This window comes from Danio aesculapii, chromosome 7 (assembly GCF_903798145.1).
Source record: "Danio aesculapii chromosome 7, fDanAes4.1, whole genome shotgun sequence".
Taxonomy (NCBI): domain Eukaryota; kingdom Metazoa; phylum Chordata; class Actinopteri; order Cypriniformes; family Danionidae; genus Danio; species Danio aesculapii.
In genome coordinates this window covers 32,885,838-32,912,138 of record NC_079441.1, presented here as the reverse complement: position 1 = coordinate 32,912,138, position 26,301 = coordinate 32,885,838, and the positions used below count along the sequence as shown (strand labels likewise).

The 26,301-nt window shown below is 35.6% G+C and overlaps 1 protein-coding gene across 1 annotated transcript in view; it reads left to right on the top strand.

Moving 5' to 3' along the window:
• Positions 1-1,348, top strand: part of crybgx (crystallin beta gamma X) — a 2,571-nt gene extending 1,223 nt beyond the window's left edge. Inside the window, exons 4-6 of the mRNA XM_056461689.1 lie at positions 690-825; positions 961-1,100; positions 1,203-1,348. Of these exons, the coding sequence (XP_056317664.1) occupies positions 690-825; positions 961-1,100; positions 1,203-1,335 (409 nt within the window). The 3' untranslated portion in view covers positions 1,336-1,348. The remainder of the gene's footprint in view (positions 1-689; positions 826-960; positions 1,101-1,202) is intronic.
• Positions 1,349-26,301: the final 24,953 nt, after the last annotated feature.

Sequence of the window (26,301 nt, the reverse complement as noted above, 5' to 3'; positions counted from 1 at the left end):
GTTGCAAACTTTCTTATAGTTTGCAGATTATCCGTTGAGGACCATACAAAATACAGCGTTACCTTAACTTTTGTATTATATTTCAGTTTTTTCCATTTAGCTTCATGAACATGTGTATAAAGTTTCAAAGCAATTGTGAAGTTTTTGATGTCCATGGGTAATTTAATGGTTTAAAATGCTAAAAAACTGTTAATTTTATAGTTTAAAGCAGCTGTGCAGAACTGCACTTTAGCCCATTTTTAACATAAACTAGCCCTTAACATTTACAACATGTTCATTTCAGTAAATTCACATATGTACATATATATCAGTTCATACAGACGTCAACTTTGCTGGAAATTGAACATTGGTCCTATAATTTTTAGCATCATGCTTCATCAATCTAACAATTGGAAAAGCACACAGAATAAGCCCTTTTCCTACCTCTGAAATGATCAATTGTTTTAAAAAGACAGTAATATTTTTTTGCAGTGGTAAACAGGAGTGTTTAAAAATTACTGAAAATGTTAAAACCAGTGCACAGCATACAAGTCATACCCAAATTCTTAAATTGATACATTACTCCACATTTTGATTGTGAATATTTCATATATTTAAAAAAGATTTCATATGAATTCATATGAACATTTCAATCTTATATAATGACATTTTGCCAATACAAGTCTGTCCATATATGCTTTTGTGTGTAGATGGGTGGCATATGAACATGAGAACTTCCAGGGGCGTCAGTACCTGTGGGACATGTCTGAAAGAGGGGAGTACAACTGCACCGATAAATGGTGTGCTCAGGGTGACCACATCTCCTCTGTTCGGGCTGTGAAACAGGTCAGACACACGGTTTTAGTTAAAACATCATTCTTACGAAATAATTACTTCAATTTTTTTGTATTTGTATCCTGGTTGTAAAATAAACACTTCTTTAATTTGTAATATGCTTTTTGCATGCAATTTGTGGTCTAGGACACCAACTCTCCCCGTGCACAGCTGTTTGAGAGGGCGGGTTTTTCAGGCAGGAAAACAGAGCTTCATGATGACATTCCCAACCTGATGACCCGTCACAGTCTGAACAGAGTGTCCTCCATGAGAATTATGGGTGGAACGTAAGTACATGTCCACTTGTGTCGAAGCACTTCCATATTTTTTCCATTTGCTGTTGCCATTATGAATGCTTCATATCTCCCATCTCTTCCTCGTGACTGCAGCTGGGTGGCGTATCAGGAGCCAAACTACAGAGGAGCACATTACATTCTGGAGAAGAAGGACTACAACAGCTTCTCCGACTGGGGTGCTCAGAACAGCACCGTTGGCTCAATTCGCCGTGTCCGCTTCAACTAAATCAAATCCCCACATCCGTCAGCTCTTTATACAAACAATAAGCCAGCTCTAAATGAAACAACCCTACAGAAAACCTATTTTAGTAATAAACTGATGAAAAGACAAACACTGTTGAATGTGCTTAAATGATCTCATTTAATTACAGTTACATTTAGTCATTAGGCGGATGCTTTTATCAAAACTTTTTTACTTACAAATGAGAACAGCTGAACGAATCAAACAACAAAAACGAAAAGTTTTTTTGTCTAAAGCAGTGTACAATTTCTGTGTGTGTGCATTTGTGTGAGTAAGAGACTTCTAAGGCCCACAAATAGGGTTAGAGTAGTTAGGCAAGTTATTGTATAATGATGGTTTGTTCTGTAGACTATCGGAAAAAAAAATAGCTTAAAGGGGCTAATAATTTTGACCTTAAAATGGATTTTTAAAAAATTAAAAACTGTTTTTATTCTAGCTGAAATAAAAAAAAAGACTTTCTCCAGAAGAAAAAATATTATCAGACTTACTGTGAAAATTTCCTTGCTCTGTTAAACATCATTTGGGAAATGTTTAAAAAAGAAAAAAAATTCAAAGGGGGGCTAATAATTCTGACTTCAACTGTGTATATGTATACACACACACACACACACACACACACATATATATATATATATATATGCGCTCCGGTTTTCCTCATAGTCCAAAGACATGCGGTAAAGGTGAATTGGATGAACTAACTTGGTCATAGTGTAGGAGTGTGTGTGAATGAGTGTTTATGAGTTTTTCCCAGTACTGGATTGCATATGCTGAAATAATTGGTGGTTCATTCCGCTGGGGCGACCCCTGATAAATAAGGGACTAAGTCGAAGGAAAATGAATACATTTATATTCATTCGTTCTTTTTCTTTTCTGCTAAGTCCCTTTATTAATCAGGGGTTGCCACAGCAGAACGAACCGCCAACTTATCCAGCATATGTTTTGCACAGCAGATGCCCTTCCAGCTGCAACTCATCACCGGGAAACACCCATACACTCTCATTCACACACATACACTATGGCCAATTTAGCTTACCCAATTCACCTATAACGCATGTCTTTGGACTGTGGGGGAAACTCACACGAACACGAGAAGAACATGCAAACTCAGAAATTCTAACTGACATAGCCGAGGCTCGAACCAGTGACCTTCTTGCTGTGAGGTGACATCGCCACTTTCTGCGCCACCGGTAAATATATATATATTAATTAAAAAATATAGAAATTTTGGTTATTGCTAAAAATATACCCATGCAACATGACACACACACTGTATGTTTTGTGGTCAAGGGTTAAATATATTTATGTGTGTTTCTTTGTGTGTGTGGGTACAGAGAGATGGATTTAATTTTTACAACTTCAGAACAAGTTTTATTTAAGGAAAAATATAATAGAAAGTAATCTAAAATACAAAATGGTTTGTTAGTGTAAAAAGATCCATGCCATTTAACATAAATATATAAAGAAAACAACAGATAAAAGAATGTTAGTGTTAGATTTATTTTTCAATTAAAAAAGTAGAAAATAGATTATAAAGTGGGAGTGAAAAAGCAGTAGAGCAATTAAAAACTAATAGAAAATATATATTAGAAAGTGATAGTGTTGGAGCACCTGAGTGTTTTTAAAAACATAAAATAGTGTTTGTAACAGAAATGTTGACACAAAGTCAAATCCTTATGCAATTTGTAAGAATAACAGACAAAAGAAGCAATCAAAATAAACAACAATAGAGCAACATTGTTTAATTGCTAGGACTCATCGCAGAACTTAATAATTTATAAGAACATTAGAGAAAAATGTTTGACGAAAATGTGTTGATAAAGTACTGACTAAAAAGTTTCAGCCTCTTTTGGAAACAAACATCTCCACCTTCATATGACTGCTGGAGAAAGAAACTGTTTTGTGTTTAAAGTAGGAAAAAAATTAGGTTTTCATTAAGAGGGTCTTTAAAATCTTTTTACAAAACATGGAAACCTTTGTTGAATCATATTCACAGTATTTATCTTATTGAGCAGACATTTTTATTGTTAGTTTTTATTGTTATTTATTATATATATATTATACATATATTATATATATATATCTTCTCTCCGTTAAACAGAAATTGGGCAGAAAAAGAAATGGGGGCTAATAATTCTGACTTCAACTGTATATTTTTATTTTATTTATATACATATAAATAAATAAATAAATTATATATATATATATATATATATATATATATATATATATATATATATATATATATATATATATATATACGTAAACTGGTGGAAAGAGTACTGAAAAATCATACTCAAGTAAAAATACCATTACTTGCCTAAAAATATAGTGCGAGTAAAAAGTATCAGTTGTAAATATTACTCAAAGTATGAGTAAAAAGTAACCCTTTCAAAAGTACTCAAGATTAGTGAGTATTACGCTGTTAAAAACTGATGCGTTTACTTATAATTTGTGGATGTGTGTAAACATAACATTCTGTAGTGAATCTAGTTATTGCCCAGTAGGCACACAACTTCATAAGACGTTAATATTAGGTTAGATTTAGGTTGTGACGTCAGGTGACCAAAATTCAACATCTAGCCAGCGTCTAAGGACAACGTTATTTTGAGGTCCAATAATGATGTATTTGGTCGATTTTAGGTTTTTAGAAAGTAACCAAAATCCAACGTCGGTGTAAAGACTTTGGACATCTTCTTGGACACTTTGAATACTTCCAAACAGTTTGCTGCAATTATAAATCGCCCATGTCTTGAGGTAGTTCATTATGATGCGATTTACCTTCTATGTGTGATTTGATTGGACTCGCAGGACTGATTTTTCTAATCCCCATAGACAAGACAAAATAAAGTAGTGACTGCTGTTTGAAGGAAAGTAGTGGAGTAAAAGTACAGATACTGCACTGAAAATGTACTAAAGGGAAAGTAAAAATACCCATTTTTTTAAATTACAATTCATGAGAAAAACTAAATTACAGTAATTTGAGTATTTGTAATTAGTTACTTTACACCACTGTGTGTGTGTATATATATATATATATATTGTATATATATATATATATATATATATATATATATATATATATTGTATATATATATATATATATATATATTGTTATTAATAACTATATTGTTTTTTATGGTCATTGGTTCTAAGTTGTGAAAAAGCAGAACAGTGTATTACTTATTTTTGTATGTATATAATATTCTATGTGCACAAAACATGATAAATGAATTTGGAAAAAAAAGCTTTAACCTCTTTTGAGGATGGTTGAGGACTTTCACCAGCATTTAAAAGTATGTAAAAGTGTGCCCATTTGGAAAACTATGATGATGCATTCACTTGTAGAGTGCAGTCATCTGGAGGGCCCAACTCTGGATTAGTGCCTTGAATTAGATGTGATCTGCTTTATGAAAAGATGTGTTTTCACTGGAAACATGCCAGTTGTGATGCTACAATTAGGATTAGACTCATTTCAGGTCCTAGAAAGAGTGTTTTGTGGCGCCCTCTGGTGGTAAAACACATCATGCGCACATGTTTCTGCAGTGTCAGCCAGTCTGGTTTACTGTTACCTGGCATAGAGGCACCATCAACTTAAGATACTGTAGCTCCAGGATTGTTCCCACAGCTCTCTATTTTGTCCTACTGGCCTGATTGGATGCATCATTAGATGTGGAGATGCTAATAGGAACTGTGAGCTCACGGCTTTGCCCTCTCGTGTATGATCCAAATCCTTTAAAGAGCAGCTGTGGAGCTCATCTGTGTATATGTGAGCATCCATCGAGGAATTCACACAGGATTTAGCTGTGTGTTGGGCTGACAGACACATGCTGCCATGCTCTACAAAGGTCGGTGGGGTATTTTTGTGGGTCGTGGGAGTAGCAGTTGCTGTGGCTCTTACGGTCATGCTGATGACATTGTGCTACATCTCTGTCACGGTTGTCTGAAACAGCAGCCTGGAAAAAAAACAATAACAACAACAACAACAAACCATCACATTTCTAATGGTTTCCACTACATATATCATTTCAAACATTACATTTGAATGTTTTCGACATGGTGGCAAAGTGGCTCAGTAGTTAGCACTGTCGCCTCACAGCAAGAAGGTCGCTAGTTCGAGTCCCAGCTAGGCCAGTTGGCATTTTTGTGTGGAGTTTGCATGTTCTCCCTGTTTGCGTGGGTTTCTTCCAGGTGCTCCGGTTTCCACCAGAGTACAAAGACATGCGCTATAGGTGACTTGGATGAACTAAATTGGCCGTAGTGTATGAGAGTGTGTGTGTATGAGTGATTTCCAATACTGTGTTGTGGCAGGAAGGCCATTCGCTGCGTGAAACATATGCCGGAATAGTTGTCGGTTCATTCCACTGTGGTAACCCCTGATAAATAAGTGACTAAGCCAAAGAAGAATGAATGAATGATTTTTTTCTACATTAAAAAATATTTTTGGCGCTGGTTTAAACTACTGATTTAAAATGAGCTGAAACAACACAATTATTGCGATTATTTTTTCTTTGGACAACTTAATTGTTTCATGTTCCACTTAAAATTGTCAAGTTAACTTGATCAATTTGTGTTAGGACAACATAAATGAATTGTGTTGAATCCTACATTTTTTACAGCGAAGAGTGTAAGACATATTACATTAGGATGTATTGGTTTTAGCCTGTCACTAATAGCAGGCAAAAATGTCCAGTTTCCATTAAAACCAATGCAATTTCCATTATAACCATTAAAAATGCCGTGATGGCTTCTAATGTTTGTTCGTTTCAGCAGGGCTGCTAAAAACACAAATATTGGTTTATGATCAAATGAAGTAGATGGAATGGGAGAGAGAGAGACCAGGCTGAAAAGAGTTTTATGAGATTACAAACAAATGTTTGACACAATCATTGTGTTTACCACTGGCACTTTATTTAGGACTATAACAGTAGTGTCACAGCTAGTATTGTTCCCATTAGTGCTGATGTTACTGTTATAACTCTGCTGTTGCTGCTGCCATTGTTGCTCTTACAATATTGCTGTACATCTAAATCACACAATTCAAATAACTGTAAATTCAAGCATTATTGTGAGACATGACTGTATTCTACAACCCCAAATCAGAAAAGTTGGGACAGTTTGGAAAACGCAAATAAAAAAGAAAGAAGTGATTTCTTAATTTACTTTGACTTGTATTTCATCGCAGACAATACAACAAACATTATTTAACGTGTTCTCTATGATTATTTCCTTAAACATGCATTTCAAATTTGGTTCTTGCTACACATTTCAAAAACAGTTGAAACAGCATTTGCCACTTTGTAATGTTGCCATTCCTTTTCACAACACTTAACAGATGACTGAAGACATCAAGTGATGAAGAGTTTCATGTGTAATTTTGTCTCATTCCTCTGTAAAAATAAATAAATAAAAAGTAATTATAATATACATCCTATTATATTTAAACTAATTAATAAAATTAAATACAAATCTGGCAGTAGGGTGGTTTAGTAACTAGCACTGACACCTCACAGCAAGAAGGTCACTGGTTCGAGTCCTGGCTGGGTCAGTTGGCATGTGCAGAGTTTGCATGTTCTCCCCATGTTCGAGTAGGTTTTCCCCCACAGTCCAAAGACATGTAGTATAGGTGAATTGGATGAACTAAATTGTCTGTATGTCTGTGTATGTGTGCGTGTGTGAATGAGTGTTTTCCAGTACTGGGTTGCGGCTGGAAGGGCATCCGCTGCGTAAAACATATGCTGGATAAGTTGGTGGTTCATTCAGCTGTGGCGTTATAAAGACTTAGCTGAAGGAAAATGAATAAATATTAAAATCTGTAATTCTAAAAAATAATAAATGGTTCATATTCAAATCAGAAAACAATTTCACAGACAATTTTCATCTCCAGTTTAACTCATGATGGTGAAGCAAAGTTCATACTGCCACAAATTAAAAAATAGAAACCAGTTCACTTAAATTGAAACAATATTTCTTATTAAATGTAGACTTGGTAAGCATAAGACTTCTTTTGGTAATACAAAGAAACCCTTCAGAATTTAGGTATAAGATAGTTGGTGGGTGGGTGTGTGTGTGTGCGTAAACAAAAAATTATAGCAATTCATTGAGGCTCAATTTGTGCCAAAAATGTACTTATTTAAGATTTATGTTACCCATTTTTCCTTGTTCACACAGTCATTACCTTCTTCTTTAGACACATTAGTGCTTGTTATAATAGGTATATGTTCTCTGTTATATTTTTGTTACAGCTTAAAAGTGTCAGCTTAAAGAAAAAAAATAGGCCTAAATATATGCACAGGAACTCCATACAAAGCTTTGTCTTATTTGCCATATATATTGGTCTGAAATAGACAAAAACAAAAGATGTAAGAAATATTATTATTTATTACACATACAGTAAGTAATATATTTTTTATGTAGAAAATTCTGTTCAAGGTATAGATAACCAGAGTTATATGTACTTTGTGTACTTATGCGGACAGTTTTGGAGTCTATAAAACTGAAAACTATATAGAACAAGACGGCAATAAGAAACAGCAGTAAGGATGAGAGAACTATGAAAATAAGAACAACATTCATTCAATAAGAACAGTCCATTCATTCATTCATTCATTTTCTTTTCTGCTTAGTCCCTTTGTTAATCAGGGGTCGCCACAGCGGAATGAACTGCCAACTTATCCAGCATATGTTTTACGCAGCGGATGCCTTTCTAGCAGCGACTCGGTGGCGCAGTAGGTGGTGCTATCGCCTTACAGCAAGAAGGTCGCTGGTTCGAGCCTCGGCTGCATCAGTTGGTGTTTCTGTGTGGAGTTTGAACGTTCTCCCCGCTATCGCGTGGGTTATCTCCGGGTGCTCCGGTTTCCCTCACACGTCCAAAGACATGCTGTACAGGTGAACTGGGTAGGCTAAATTGTTCGTAGTGTATGAGTGTGTATGGATGTTTCCCAGAGATGGGTTGCAGCTGGAAGGGCATCCGCTGCTTAAAACATTTGCTGGATAAGTTGGTGGTTCATTCCGCTGTGGGGACCCCAGATTAATAAAGGGACTAAGCCGAAAAGAAAATGAATGTTTGAATGCCCTTCTAGCCACAACCCAACACTGGGAAACACCTACACACACGCGCTTTCACACACACACACACACACACACTACGGCCAATTTATCTTATTCAATTCACCTACTGTATACCGAATGTCTTTGGACTATGGGGGAAACCGGAGCACCCGGAGGAAACCCACATGAACACGGGCAGAACAAGCAAACTCCACACAGAAACATCAACTGACCAAGCTGAGGCTCGAACCAGCAACCCTCTTGCTGTGAGGCGATTGTGCTACCCACTGTGACACCCAGTCTATACAGTACATGTCAACATAAATTAAATAATGTGAACAAGTTAGCAATAACAAGGTCAAATATATAGAACAAACCATTTATTTAAAGCATACAATTCATTTTTGGCACAAATGGAACCTCATAATTACAGCTGTCTTAGGCCCATACTTTACACACACAAAATAAGAATGCATATACAGTATTTTGTTTTTACGAGGGAGCTCAGGGCAGGAAGTCAATCACAAAACTCTTTCCCTCCGCACCACACACACAAACAAACAGTCCGAGTCTGACCTTGGAGATGGCATGGCCTACTGAATGGGAAGATGTCTATGTTTCTTTCCAGTAAGCCAGTTGGTCACAGCTGAAATGGTAAACTAATTGACCACCCATACACAGCATTCCTGTTGCTTGAGTTCAGCCCCACACACACAAACACAAAAACATACACATCCACAATGCAAAGCATACGTCATGCTTTAACTCCGAATCCCTCTTTTTCCTCTCAGTGTGTTTATGTGTTACAAACATACCACACATTGACTCTATTGTTTGCCCTCTTTTCTATTGTGGACCATAAGCCAAACGTCATGCATTACGAATCCTCACGTTACATAATTACAGTACTGCGTGACCGAGATCCAAACACGCACACACCTCGCAGCACAGCACACCTTAATGGCAGTTATTATCTCAGTCTGGTTTGGTTTCGTTCACACAGGCTCTTTAGGAACTTCCCTATGAAACGGCTTTTATCCGAGTGTGACCCTCGATTTTCACAGTAAGAGCTGACGTTCACTCCCACACTCTCTCAAGCGAGGCAATAACAGACATGAATGTCACATTGTTTTTGTCAATCCAATCTGGGAAACTCCACCTACTTGATTTTAGCCCAAGAGGGAAACGCATTGACACCAATTGTTTAATCACTGAAGGTGGAAATACAGCACAGTTTATGAGCATAATTGATATAATGCTCTGTTCAAATTAGATTTTGCCTTCCCTATTCTGGCTAAATTGAAGATAATGTGATGTTTTGGCCAACTTGACATATGTCATACCACATATCCTGTGTGTTTTGACTCGTTTACAGTGTAGAAATCCCTCTTCAGTGTTCTGTCTTGCACCCTCAGCCACTTTGCTCAGTCTATGTTACAGAAAGATGATCTCACCAGAAAATACCCTGCAAGGCTTAAACGCATACTCTTTCATGTCTGACAAGCTATTTCAGTATGATTATCAGGAAAATCTTGATGCTACATGCCGCTTTGCAGCGTGGCGTCTTGTTTCAACATGTTTTTGCTCTTTCAGTCAACAAAGAAGGGAAATGCCTGGGGAGACTGCATGCTCAATGCTAGTGGCATATCTATATTTTGAAGGAATTTCTCCATTATCTGATGACAATATCTGATAGGAGGCGCCAGAAGATGTTTTACTGGGATATTTGTGCTATAATGCGAGTAAAATGTCCTTAATCAGTGAATGTTGAATACATTTAGCTGTACTGAACTATTGGGGCAAGTATAAGAACTAATGTTACTCAGCAGTTGTAATTATTTTTGTTAAATTAAATAAATGCAGAAAAACACAACAGTTTCAAAATGCTAATGCTGTATTCTGCATACAAATACACCCATGGGATCTTAAAGGGATAACTAGGTTTCTCAAGTAGAAACCATTGAATAGTAGGAAAAACAAATACTATGGAAGTCCAGTTTTTCAACATTTTTCCAAACATCTTCTTTTGTGTTTAACAGAAGAAAGAAACTCATAAACCTTTTGAAACAAATAAAGGGTGAGTAAATGAGTTTTCAGATTTGCAAACTATCCCTTTAACATCTACACTGTGCAGTTTCCAATGGCGCTGTGTGAATTTTCAGGATAGAGACTCATGAACTCATGTTTAGGTGGACACGGGGACGGCCAGAGGCTTTGACCACAGTCAATAACAAAGAGCCCTGGAATCTTTTGTCTTTTGTCCCAGGCCCTGGTATGAACTCAAAGCTTGGACAGGCCACCACTGTGGCCACCTGTGAACCACAATTATCACCAATGCTCGCACACATGCACACTGGACCAATTAAGCAGCCCGTGCACTCACCTCCATTCAGCCAGCACTAACAGCTTTGCAGTGATGCCAGCACTGACTCCCTCACTTCCCTCTCGCTCATCAATAATGACTCTCTGAGCAATGTGTGTGTGTGAGCATGAGCTGAGAGGTATTTACAGGGTTGCCAGTTGCTTAAACAGCAAATTTTTCTGTCATATAGATTAAAACTACATTGACAGAACTGAAATTATTTCACTGTTTATTTATTCATTCTGATTGGTAAATCGCAGCATTTGTGGTCAGATATTTCAGACAGAGTTGATCAGTTTCATCAAATGATGTACTACATACTAGTGCTGCATGATTCTGGCTAAAATGAGTCACAATTTTTTTTTTTTTTTGCTTAAAATAAAGATCAGGATTTTCTCACGATTCTGTAGATGTAAAATGAGGGTTAATATGAGTAGGCTATTACTATTGTTTTTCTTAAACATGGTAAAACAACAATAATAATATTATCTGTAGGTCTAATGTTGGTTAAAATGCTAAATTTTGTATAGACTTGGAATAATGGACTTGAACAGACTTTAAATTTGTCCTGGTCATTAATGCACAGTAAAGTCATGACATCAGAATACAACTATTCATAATTCTGAAGTTGAACTATTATGTTAGAGACATATGCTTGCAATCTGTCATTGATATCATTATTATACCATTTATTTACTGGTAAAATGAGACATTTGTCATTATCAGTACTTACATTATATTCAACAATATATAGGCTAGAGTAGTTATACTGACACTGATAAACATTTATTCTCATCCACAAAACTCACTATGTGTTCGCTATAAAAAATAAACATATCAATAAAAATGCTTGTCATAATCATAACTATGAAATGCGATATGATTATTTAAATGCTGTGCACTGCCGAGTGCGCTCATGTCATGGTTGCCATAAAAAATGTCATTTTTTGGGTGATTTACACCTCATAAATACAGTATGCTGACTCTTTCCATGCTATTTGGCTTCTATATGCTCTCTCCTGAACTTGAAAATATAATTGGCAGAATCGTAGAAATGCTGGATTAAGATTGTGTGGGGGTCAAATCGAGATCCCGATCTTTTTTCGATTAATCATGCAGCCCTGCTACGTACTATGCAATTATGCCAGCCATTGAGTGCTCTACTGTTTAGTTTATCAGTTCATAAATAGATATTGACAACTGCAATTTTGACATGGGGATCATTTCTTTTTTTATCATAGAAAACATTTATCTTGCCACACTTAATCTTGCCATTAACCCAAAACTGTTTCAGGTTTCTTACTGTATTCTCACTTTCTTACTCTATTTTTCCTCTTTTGCAGAGTCGTGGATACTTGTTTTTATTTTTGTTGGTACAAATGTAATTGTGAAAAAATAGTTTTTGCTGCTGACATAGTCTCCTTTTCTCCTCTAGTGGTGTTCACATCAGTGATTAGAAAAGCAAGACAACTGATTCAATTCTATTGCAAAGTGCTTAACTTCTGAAGAATATGCTGAAGAATGACATTAAAGGCAATTCAACATGCACGGTAAGAAATCAAAGTTGACTCAACTCAAAATTGTAGGGCAACTTGCTGCAGAGCTTTTTTTTTCAACCCAACCCAACTTTCAACCCAAGTACTGCGCTTGACTCGATTTAAGTTGAGTAAACTCAAAAAAGCTCTGCAGCAAGTTGTCCTACAATTTTGAGTTGACTCAACTTTTATTTCTTACTGTGCTCATTTAAACACCTTTTTCAAACAAATTGTTGTTGATCATTTATCATCGAATACCTTTATTTTATCAAATTGCAGGGCTGGTTTTGTTTGTTTTATGACAAACCAATGAAACCTCAAAGCAGTCAAGACATGAAAAGACCTGTTCACTGAAATCTCTTTCATTGATAATCACTCTCAATCACTGGCTTAATCCTAATGAGTTTCGAGGTTTCAAGGCTTCAGGAAGAGTATTTCAAAAGTGCCCATCACTACTTTGCCCTACCAGTGTTGCCAACTCATATTTGGTAAAGCTTCCAAAGGCAAGTCAGTCTAAATATGGTTTGATATGTTCATAAAATTACTGTAAACCTATATTATTTGGAAAAGTAAAATATAATGTTTACATGATAATTTCTTGAATGATCAGATAATTTTAAAAACAATAATGAAATATTGAATCTTACACATTTTTGATCAAGCTATGGGTTTAAGCTATTTTAGGGCACATCTTAGGGATTTTTTTTTTGTTTTCACTGGTGTTTTACCTGGGCTTTAATTGTGCATCACCTGGCATAAAATTATTACAACTTTTCTGTTTTTCAACATATTTTGTAGAAACGTTTTTCACAGTTAATTGAACTGAACAATTGCAACTAGCAACTGTACTTACATGTAATATATCCGCTGCTGCATAGTATGTACCTCTGTCTAGACCTGAGATTCCCAAAGTAGGGCCCGTGGGTCAAAGTTGGCTCATGGTAATCTTTGATTTGGTCCACCATCCCATCTGAAAAGAGAGGGAGAATGAGGTAGAGGTTGTTAGGGCAAATGCCTTTTAAAGAGATCGTTATTTTGAATTTAACTTAACCTTTTGTTTCTTTGTTTTATTGCTGAGCTACAGAAAAGCCACCTGAAATTAAATGATTCAATTAAATGTTGTAAACGAATCAGACTTTTAAAATGTTAATACTGTCACTTGACAGATAAAGCACAACACACAAGACATCTGTGAGCAAATCAAGGTCAAGGCAGAACCAGCTTGACTAGTGTATTCAGCACTGAACTCCATTGTGCTATAAATGGGATTGTTTAATGTTTTTACTGTAATAGGTTCAAATTAACATGTTAAAATGATACTGGTTAGTTAATATGATTTAAAGAAACATTTTGTAGTTATTTTTAAATATTGCTGAATAAATTAGGCAAATTTAATAAATTCGGTTTGGTATATATTTGACCCACCATCACTATAGCCCTCTATCAAACTTAGTTTTTGGCCCTTTATAGGAAAAGGTTTTGGCACCCCAGTCTAGACTAATGTGCTGATTGACTGGTGTGTTTTAGTGAGAAAAGCATACACTGTAAAAAAAAAATCGTCAGACTTTATTTTGATGGTGCCGTTAGTTGAATTTAAGTTACATTTCATCTACATGCCAACTAATTCTGAATAGATTATAAGTAAGACTGTTAGGTTGGTAGAGTTAGTGTAAGTTGACATGTACTTTCTAAGTTTCTTATAGTCAGTTAAATGTCTGTTGAAGGAGCAGTATCAGCAGATATTAAGTCTACTAATACTCAAATGGAGCATCAAAATAAAGTGTTTCTAAAAATTCTTGCTGCCTTAGATATTTTAGTTGAATCATGAACTTTTCTTGTCATCTAAACTTACATCAATTAAACTGACTAAAACTATTAAGTTAAACTTTGTAGAACTATAAAAATGGAGCTGAAACCTGATTAACTTATTAAAATAGGTAAAAACAACATAACCATTTTTGTTGTCTTCACTTTTTGTTTAACATTTTTTAAAGTGTCTTTATTCAAAAGCTGCCAAAACAGCTACATTTGTTGCATCACCTGGATGTTAAGATAGACTAGGATACTTTGAAAAATTAACAAGATTGCTAAGTTATCAATACAGTCTCTTGCAACACATGTGAATAAATGAATCAGGCACAACATTCATGTGTAACTTTTGAGATTTTTCATGATGTTCTTCACACCTTGCATCAGTTATCAAGTGCAATGAAACTTCAGAGACTTTATAAGTACAGTATATTATTTATGTTCCTGTCTTCAGCTTGTCACAATAGCCCATCTCATTTGTACTGCATGTTATACAGTGAATAAATTCAAACTCACGTTATATTTATATTTTTATGTCACGCTTACTAAACAAACTTCTAGCTGCCATTTACACTAATGTAATAAGATGTAAAGTCTTCGGTTTACTTGGAAAAGGCTTCAGAATGAATGAGACATCACATCAAAGATTGTGAGTGGGATTTGCAGCCTGTCAGGGTAAAGTCTGAGCTTTAACCCCACCTCTGCGTATACGCGGCCCGTGTCTGTTTCTAATTAAGAGGGGAGGCTGGAAAACAGGCTTTTAAAAGGGCCTGAGCGTGTTTGGATGTTTACATTTCAGTCCTCCCCTTCAGCATGGAGGCTGGTCTAAAGAAAAAGGGCAAAAAAAACAGAAAGGACTTTTTTTAAAGCCTCAGTACTCAGTTAGCAGAGTCCTACGCCACCCACCGAGCCCCTGATCCTATCAAACACAAACACAGGCCAAAGTGGTTTACTCCATAACACAGGCATGCCATAGCACTCTGCCTGGCTGCAGAGATATACTGTATACCACCGGCTCATTTCAAAACCTGACATTTTTCACACTTTATGTTTTATAGTGTGTGTGATTACAAAACTTGGTGTTTTTTATATTCACTTTGGATTTAGATCAGGCTGCATATTAGTTCAGCACACAGTTGATGAGAATGTGATTACAAAACCACATAATTATGACCTTATGATTAAATTCAATTAAATAATTTTGCATGTTTTTTTTTGCAATACTTGTTATATTGAATACAGTTATACAGTTATTATTTATACAGTCCAGCTATTCTTCATTGGCATTTTTATAATAATGTATAGGTTTCTGGAAACTGCTTTGGGCAGTTTTAGGAATAATGTGTTGCCTTCGTCCTGGAAAAAAAGAGCTCTGGACAGTCTCTGGCTCGCTCCAAAAGCGCTTATACTGACCCCATTATGGGCGTATAAACGTGGATGCTTAAATTAGAGCTGGTCTGCATTCACATGTCATTGCCAATCCCAGCTATGGACTGTGAGAGGGACCATGAAGCTGTAATCTAGAGCTTATGTGTGTGTGCATGTGTGGTGTGCCAGTCACGGACACGGGGAATAAAACCGAGCTCAGTTCACCTCAGGCACTTGGAGTGACTTGAGACTTGCCAGTGCCACCATTTTAGGAATACAGAAATTATATTTCTCAACTTCATGTTAAAATTGTAGTGATTAGTAGAGAACATTTTTGCAGAAGCATCTGTATGTGTATTTAATATCAGGTGAAAAAATGAGGACAATATAGCAAAATGGATTCAAATATAATATAAAGCAGTGGTAGAAAGAGTACGGAAAAATCATACTCAAGTAAAAATACCATTACTTGGCCAAAAATGTAGTGCAAACACAGTAAAAGTATCTGTAAATATTACTCAAACTATGAGTGAAAAGTAGCCCTTTAAAAAATACTCGAGTAGTGAGTAGTGAGTATTATACTGTGAAAGGCTGGTTTACATGCAATTTGTGTGTGTGTATGTGTGTGAAAACGTAACATTCTGTAGTGCATTTAGTGATTGGGTTATTGGTTTAGTGAAAGGCCATTTGGGCAGTCTAAACAGTCTCTGAGTCATTACATATAAAGATTTTGGACATCTTCTTGGACACTTTCAATGCTACAAAATGGTTTGCTGTCTTAATAAAAAATATAATAAATTTATACAGCGCCCATGTCATGAAGTTGTTCAAAAGGATGCTATTTAGTTTCTATGTGCAATTTGATTGGACAGGATTCACAGGACAGATTTTTTTTCTCTCAGACAAGGACAATAAAAAATAAAGTAGTGATGCAATTTGAACTAAAATAGTAGGCGTAAAAGTATCAATACTGCACAAAAAATGTACGCAAGGGAAAGTAAAAGTACACATTTTTAAAACTACTCAATTACAGTAGTTGGAGTATTTGTAATCTGTTACTTTACACCACTAGTATGAAAGAACCAAAACCTTGTACTCCAGACTATTATAATAGAAAATCCAGTATGTCTACATCAAGGTTTCTTTTAGATGGCTCGTATTTGGATTCGATATAAAAACCGGTCCTGAACCTACTGATAAAGCTTTATCTGTCACGCTCCACCCTCGGCCGCCTGATGTATGTCTTTGCTTATCTCACATGGATGATAATTATGTGATAGGCTACTGCTCTGTGTCACGGATGCAGGCAAAGGAAAATCTGAACTGAAAGGGAAGAAAAGTGTTCATGGAGAAGATTTGATTACACGAGTGACAGAGATGCAGCAGAATTGATTCTTTTTGTTTTTGTTTTTAAAGAAGACTCTAAAATAAAGAATGAGCATCCAACTGATATTAAGAAACCCATTCAATCATTCGCTTATTCATTCATTCTTACTTTCCCTCATAATTTCATGAAAGCTGGGAGGTCTGTTCTTTTTTTTTCTGGTTTTTTGTGAGGCCCTAAACAGTGTTGGGTTACACTGAAAAAAATAATTCAACACTGATTCCTTGGATTTACTAACATTTTTTAAGTTAGGTGGTTGTAAACAATTCGTTTTGGCTAAATTTAAACAAACAAATTAAGTTGAACGCTTCTAAATATAATTTGTTTGTTTAAATTCAACACAAATAAATTGTTTGCAACAATTTTGCAGACAACAGTTTTTTTCAGCGTACTTATAATATACTTCATACTTTAAATTCAACTGTTCTGCATAAATCAGTTTAGAGAAGCAGAGTAAAATGTATTTTGCTTAAGTAAATAAATATTGAGGAATTCGTTATCAACAATATAAGGCATGAATTCAGAGAAGCAGAGTATGTATATACATATATTCAGCTATTTTGCATATTAACTCAATTGTATTTGTCTGACAGCTGAATGCTTTTTACTGCATGCAAACAATTAAATGTTTTAGAAATGTAAGCCAATATACAGCATGTATGAAATGTGGTGGCAATTTGAAACGTGTTGTGTTTTGATACACGCACTACCAGTCAGTAGAAATTTTAAATGTTTAAATTAAGTGTCCATTAAGTGTTAAAATAAGCTTCTCCTGCTCACCAAGGCTGCATTTATTTAATCAAAAATACAGAACAAATTGTAAAATTGTGAAATGTTATTGCGCTTTAAAATAACTGTTCAAAAGTAATTTATAATTTAATTTAATCATTTATTCCAGTGATTTTAATGATGAATTTTCAGCTTTATTACTCCAGTCTTCAGTCACATGATCCTTCAGAAATCACTCTAATATTAAATATTATAATTATAATTATTATTAGTAGTAGTAGTAGTATTAATGGTAATATTAATAAAAGCAATAATGACTAGAGTATTAATTTTATTTCAAACTACATACAATAAGAAAGCAGTTATTTAAAATTTTAATAAATATGTATATTTTTTAAAAATTTACATTTTCTTTTTAAAAATTTACAAACTTTTGACCGGTAGTGAATATACTTTTTTAAAACAAACAAAAAAAGTCCTGTTTGAGTCAAATTGCCATAGTTTAATTTATATTGTCTGTCCACTGATATTTAAGTGGATTATTAATATTCAAATAATCAAATTTATTGAGTAACTAAGTTACTTTTCAGACAGGGTAATTAGAAAAGTAATTTAAATACAGTTGTAATAATGTCATTAGTAATTAGTTACTTTTTTAAAAATACTTGGCCCAACACTGGCCCTAAATCAAGCAGCATTTGGATTGTGTGTGTTCTTCCGTTATAAACTCAATAGATGACTTTTGCTGCTTGTTCAAACTACTTATTTTAAATGAGCTGAAATAACACAATTCTAAAAAATACACGGTAATAATAATTGATTTGTGCTGAGACAACATGAAGGAATTATGTGGAAACCAGCATTTTTCTACAAAGATGAACTAAAGAATAAACTAAGGAATGAATACTCACCCAAATCAGCTCACTGGAAAAAAAAACTATTCAAATATGATTTCTTGTATTTACAAATTTTTTTTAGTTAAGTGGTTGTAAACTATTTATTTGGGCTGAATTTAAACAAACAAAGTTAAACATTACTCCATTTAATTTGTTTAAATCCAACACATATAAATTGTGTTTCATTCTTTTGCAGAATCGTTTATTTTTCAGCGCATTTCTGCCTTATTTGTCCTTTGTTACGTATTACAATGTTATATTCAGGGCAGGGCTGGTTAATAATAGTAAAGCACATCTTGGACTTAAAATGATTCATTTTTAAAACATATTTTTAGATTGAAGTTCAACTCTTCCATGTCTAAAAGTGCAACTATAACTCTGTTCTGAATTTCGCACGATTGTTCCCTTAAACGCTCTGTCTGTGCAGAGCCAGGCAGGCACAGGAAATTGAGAGCCGATCTTGTAGTGGTCTGGCCTCCCAACCCTGAACTGCAGAACCGCTTGCTTTGAAGTTGGGAGAAGAATCACATGCAATTACTTGCGATATAAACCATGTTCTTCAAAAACACATCCTCTCTCCCTCTCTCTCCTTCTCTCACTGAGGGCTTACATTTTTTCTTAAGAATTATGAACTAGTGGGAGAGCCGTTGACTTGCCAAATGTTGAGAATTCAATATACAGTAATCAGGGAGAGAGATTTAGAAACAGTTGAATGAATCACACCAGAAAAACATCCCACCCATTCCCTCCAGATAAATGCAAGAAAACGCACACATTTTTACGAATTGATTACACACAATATGTTTTCCTTGTATTTTTTAAAACACTATTTTTTCTTTACAGTCTTTTCTTATGAGGATAACTTCAAGAGAAAACTAAAGTAACTGTTGCCACTTCTTTGAGTTCAACACCCTGGTCTCTTTGTAATCCAAGCTCTGTACATAAAGTGTCCAGTAAATGAAGGAGTGGAGAACTTCCTCAGGGGAGAAAGAATGCAAAGTATTCCTCAGATAACCACAGCACACGATCAGAGACGAGGAAGAAAGGAGAAAAGTATTTTTCTCTGTCTCTCTCTTGCTAGACGGTTTGCATAATTGTGATTTGTATTAGGATAACTTTGACATGATTGATACATTCACATTTAGTCATTTAGCAGAAGCTTCAAAGAGACATTCAGCAATTTAACAGGATTATACAATTATAGTACAATGGTGTATACGCCTAGTTTTTTCAGCCAACAATAAACTTCAGGTGTAAGCTTAATGTGACTATTTTCAATTTCATAAGCATCGATGTTGTAATGTAACTAAAATACGAGCAGTTAAATAGACTTTAACATTCATGTAGTTGTTCAAACGTAAAGTGAGATGAAAGACCATGTAAACACAAGTGCCGACAGAAGCAGCGAGAAGGGTATAAACAGAGGTTGGAGCCAGCTCTAAGTGGGTGGGTGGGACATGAACTCCAAGTGGGCAGGCCTTCGAGCTCCAAGTGGGCTCTACAAACCTGGAGTTTTTATTTATTTAATGTCTTGTACATGAGTCCAATATTGTGCTTTATAAATGTCTACACCTACCCCAACTCTAAACTAAACCTCTCAGTAACATGTTGTGTTTTATTAATATATGCTCCACCTACACCACCTAAACCCAACCTACCTGTAGTTTAAGTCCCTCCCACTTGGAGGTTACCCAACCTACTTGCAGTGTAATCCCTCCCACTTGGAGGTCTCCAGGCTGCAGCGATACCTACTTGGAAGCAGCAGGCGAGTGCAGAAGCTCCGTTCAAAATACTGAGTTAAATTACATTTCCATTTTTTTAAAGACACCACAGAACAATAGAGTTTAATGCAGTGATTCTTGTCTGGTCTGAGACCCACTTAATTTCGTATTAATCAATCAGGCAGTAAAGATCACAGATTTTTTTTAAAAATCAGATCTTAAACGTGGCAATTTTGTAATGAGGCAAGAGTTCACCGGAATCGCTTGGACTGACTGACCGAAAATTAAAAGTCTGTGTGCATATACCACATTATATAAAGGAAATGTTAGTGCTCAAAGAATATAGTGCTAGTGTAAGGAGTGGGGGTTGAGAGAGAGACTTGTAACGTATAGAATACTGTTTTCGGGTCCAGGCCGCTTCTCATTTGAATTGAGAAAATATTTGTTTATGACCACTTTTTAGTCATATCACATATTAAAGTGAATTTTATTAAAAAATTATCATGTACACAACAATCTCTGGACTTGCTGCATCACAGACATCAATATTTTAACAATTTATAAAAAAAAAATCACTTTCTGGCCATCTGATATTAGGCATGGATAAATATATGGCAATCGTGATTTTTGAAAGTATTACATCGCTTTGTAAACGTTTATTATTACCATTTGTTGAGTCTCCTTATCCAGTTTAATATAGCGCCTGGACCCTGAAGCCTGACGTCACACTAGGCATGGTGTAAGATTCTAACGGTATGATAACCTTGGACATAAAATATCACGGTTTCACTGTATTGTGATTACTGCTCTAAAATATATTCTTTTTAAATTTCTGGGTAAAAAACAAGAGATTTTTTTCACTTTGCTATATACGCTAAAAACAGTATGCGAGCTGAGTAGTATGTCCAAATTTGTAGTATTTGAAAAACAGTATGCGAGATGACCTACTACTTTCGTCAAAATTCTGGAGTACGCATCCGATGGACGCTTTGCTATCCCATGAAACACAGCGAGAGAATACATGAATAGGAGTGAATCGGGTGTGTCACATGATCATGATAAAATGGCGGATGTAGTACTGTACTGTACATCCGAGCTTCATTCATACTACTCACATTCATACTGTATTGAACGTACTTTTTCTATCGGTCAAGTAGTAAATTCAATTTCAAATTCAGTACCTACTGAGTAGTAGGTGATTTCGGACTCAGCCAATATATTTTACTTTGAGAAACATTTAAAGTATTTTGGAGCAGTAAACATGTCAGGCTAAATAATTCAAATAAATCATTGACTTCTGCTGTCTTCTTTTGTTTCTTCAAAAACACTGATTTTTTTACAATTTAAAATGGCATCTTTGGATATCTTTTCTGCTGGAGATACTGTTGTCCTAAAAACTAAAAAAAATTTCTTGACTTTTCCAAACCGCGGTATACCTTGAAAACAGTAATCATCCTATAATAGAGGGCTGGTACCTGTACAGGTAAACCTTACTCTCCTGTCCACAAGAGGCACACTGGTGACTGATGCTAGCAATAGTATCTGGATGCAGTCTTTATGATGCAAACTCTGTGAGATGCAATGTCAGACATAATGCACTCAACAAAGCTAGTGATGTCACTGTGATGAGTAGAATTAGGGGTGGGGTTAGGTGAGCCCATTTAAAAGCATTGCATGCAGCTCAGATTCCAACGGCACAGAGTCTGCGGCCAGACCACTCTCAATGCAAGAGACTGTGGCATTAGCATACACGTCTCATGTTTAAGTGCTACACTAGTGACTAACTAGAATCTTGAATCCACTACTGTGCTGTTGACTCTTCTGGTTCAAATACTCCTTGGAGCAGTAAAATAGAACCAGAGGGTGTATATTGGTTTCATGACCTGCACTGGAGGCCAGATAGCAGTGTAGGATAAACTTGTGGCCGACACTCACTGTAAAAAATGCAGGGTTCCACACAATTTATTCATGTTGTCCCAACACAAATCAATTAATTTAACTAAAGTACACATGAAATCAAAACTAGCCATGTGATTTTGTTAGCTCACATTGCTAGTTTTGTGGTGAACAATTCAGTTGTGCATGTCATTAAGAAAAGAATAATAGTTTGCCCTCATAATCTTTAATTGAAATCTGAAAATGTACTTCCTGTTTGTTTTCAGTTAAATTTTCAGATTACGTGACTTTGAGGTAATGGGCATGGCTAACATGCTAAACTGCGATCCTCCAACTGTCAGTTTTGACAACAAACAGAAATGGTGAGGTGGTGTCTGTTAGGTTGTAATAACTCTTCTAAAACCCCATCCATTCAGCTTATTTACTCATTTAATTTTTCGTTTCTCTAGGAACTGCATCACAATACAGACAAAATAACGGTCACAACTTCCGGTTCATTGGGACTTTAACAAATTTAAGTGGATTGAGCATAAAACAATTTAGTTGCCCCCCAAAAATCTTGGTAATTGTGTTATTTGAGCTCATTTTAAATAAGTAGTTTGAACAAGCAGCAATGTAAATTTTTTAAAAGCTGGAGCATGTGGACTTTTCCATCTTTCTTAGCATGTCCATCTCCATTGACAGATGCCCATTCAAATCCCACTTGAAGCCATGTATTGCACTGGCAGTCATTTCTTTGACAAGTCCACAACCCCTAATACTCCATTAAGTGTATTTCTTTAGTTGTTTAATATTAAAAACAATGATGGTTGGGTTGAGATTTGGGCCTAATGGGATTAAAAGCAACATAAAGATATCCAGGATATAATAGAAAAATGTCTGTTTTCTGTTTAAAATCTCTGTCCAATTGCGGTTCCATTCATTTCGATGACTGTCAAATGCAGCATGATGTGATTCATCTGTAAAGCATCTCTGGCAAGACAAAGTTAGTAGCAAAGAACTGAAACTCCATCAGGCTTTTTACTGGGCTGCAGCATTACATCACAGTTGGGCTTCATGTGTATAAGTAAATACTATACTATATATGTATTTATAGGTGACACGGTGGCTCAGTGGTTAGCACTCACAGAAAGAAGGTCACTGGTTCGAGTCCCGGCTGGGCCAGTTGGCATTTCTGTGTGGAGTTTGCTTGTTCTCCCGTGTTGGCATGGGTTTCCTCTGGGTGCTCTGGTTTCCTCCACAGTCCAAAGACATGCGCTATAGATGACTTGAATAAACTAAAATTGGCCGTAGTGTATAAGTGTGCGAGTGAGAGCGTATGGGTGTTTCCCAGTATTGGGTTGCAGCTGGAAGAGCATCCGCTGTATAAAACATATGGTTCGTTCCGCTGTGGCGACCCCTGATGATATGTGTATTTATATAAATGTTTTTTTTTTCTTTTTTTCTAAGAGATGGATTTTGAATTGAATGTTTCTTACATCTAATGTTTTATTTACTTTAAAGCATAAATCTGTGCAATTTTGTATTATTCCTTTTGTACAATAGCGTATTATTTTACTTGAAAACAAGACATAAATATGCCCAATAAAAGTTTTTTTTTCTGTGTATATAGTGATAATCCTAGATTTAAGAGACTGTTCTGTGAAGCATTCAGGCTGTGGTGTGCTGTGATACAGACACATAAAAGAGAGTCATACCGGATCACTTTTCTCACAGATCAATGTTCAAAACCAACAAAGTGCTTTAAAAATACTAAAATAGTACCTCAAAATACAGAATTAAAAGACATTTCGGAAAAAATTATCCAACAAAATAAGTAAATATTGGGCAAAGAATAATATTTTTGTCAGTGTGCAGTGCAGTAATTATATACAGCGATACTTTTTTTGTTGTTTTTCTGCAGAGGAGTTCAGTTCCTCTGTTCTTCCTGCTCCTGTCTCAGTCTATATCAGAGCCAAACACACACAAAAGCATACAAACATTCTTGGTAAACTTATATTCAACATTACTTTCAAAGCCCTGGCTTTTTCCTGAAAGAACCAGCTTTTCCCTCAAGTCTCCTTTCTACTCTGTCTCTCCTGCTTATCTTTGAGGAAAAGTTCCTCTGACCCCTGGCCAGACTCACACGTCTCTCAAACAGGCCCGTGTTTCCTCACCTTATGGTGTTGTGGATCTTGCTTATTTAAGGTCGCAATACATGCGAGTTCAGCCAATCCATTGTTAAAATGTCAACTGGAGTTCCACTTTACATTAAGAGAGAAAGAGAAAGAGCAGAGAAGAACAAAACAAGCTACCAAAATAAATGAATATCATCGCTTTTTGAGCGCAAGCAAAAATAAAGATTATCAAACAATGTACCCTATAATGCAACATAATCATTATCTTACTTTTTAAATTAAGACCAATGCAGAAAATAGAGTATTACTACAATACAAAGAAGAAAAAGAAAATATTCTAAAAATATATACGAAAGGCTATATTGACCATTTTGAGAGATGTAAACAATACCAATGGTCCTGACGTATTTTCTGTTTTATATTTTTCATTTCCATAGCTTCTAAGAATATAAAAAGGTCCACATATTGATAAATAATCTGATAACAGCTGTTTTTGCTGTCACTTATTATAGGAAGAGATTTAACAATTTCAAATGTATGTTGTTATTAAAGCCTTTTTGTAACAGTCCCAAAGTAATGCTGCTAATATCTGGTTTGTAAATTACTTTTATGTATGTATGGTGCATCCAGACAGTATTCATAGCGCTTCACTTTTCCACATTTTTTTATGTTACAGACTTATTCCAAAATAGATTAAATTAATTTATTTCCTCAAAATTCTACACACAACACCCCATAATGACAATGTGAAAAAGGATTTTTTGAAAAAAATCACATGTACATAAGTGTTCACTAATTGAGCTCAAGTACATTGTGTCCACTGATCATTCTTGAGATGTTTCAGCAGCTTAATTGGAGTTCAGCTATGGTCAATTCAGTTGATTTAATAAAATAGAAGATTAAGAAAATTCATTATTTTTTGTATGTAAATGTTCTTGTTTTGCAATTAACAAAACCAAACAAAGCATTGTCCCAAAGTAAGGAAACATTTTTTCAATATTCTCAATTGCAAAGAGAGAAGAAGTCTTTGAATGAGAATGTGATTAAATGAGAATAATTTGATTGCTGGAAGAAATGGACTTTATTTAGTATTTTGTATCAATATATTTTTAAATATTTTAGTTTTGACTGGATATGTGCAATGGATAATTCTAAACAAACTTAGCAGGGCTTAAATTGTGCTGGAACAAGCCGGATCCGCATCTTCACTTTCGTCTGCATCAATCCCCCCGCTCTTCACTTTCGTCTGTGACACATCCACATACTCACCCGCTCTTCAATTTCTTCCGTGTCCGCAACACCTCTCCCTCCTCTGGTAACATGCCCGATCCGTTATCCCGATCTGTTCTGAGATCCTCACAGTTTACAAGTTAAGCACTGAAACTTAGTATCTTATTTTAATAGTAATAACGTACATTTGGAATTAGCCAAAATTTCCTTCACTCATTGACTTTCCTTCGGCTTAATCCCTTATTTATCAGGGGTCGCCACAGCGGAATGAATCGCCAACTTATCCAGCATATGTTTTACATAGCGGATGCCCTTCCAGCCACAACCCGTTACTGGGAAACACCCATACACACCCATTCACCTTCATAAACTACGGACAATTTAGTTTTGTCAATTCACTTATAGCGCATGTCTTTGGACTGTGGGGGAAACTCACGCCAGCACGGTGAGAACATGTGTGAGAACTCACCACAGAAATGCCAACTGACCAAGCTGGGACTTGAACCAGCGACCTTCTTGCTGTAAAGTTACCACTCAGGGTTACCACTGAGCCACCGTGCTGCCGCTAGCCAAATTTTCCTTCAATCAATATCAGAAAAGAAAGAATTCCAATAAAAAGTAACATTTGGGCCTGATAGAGTTCCATTAAGGACTAAAGAGCGTGCTGATTTGTTTGAAGAAGTAACCAAGAAACAATGTTTTCCTACCATTAGGTCAGAAAAACAGAAGGATAAGGGATATCTTGAAACAATCTAATAAAACATAACCATAATCTAGAGAGCGCCAGGAGAATAAACTAAATTGCAGTGCCATGAGCGCTGATGAAAAGCACCAGCTGAGGCTCATTTGACAGCGAG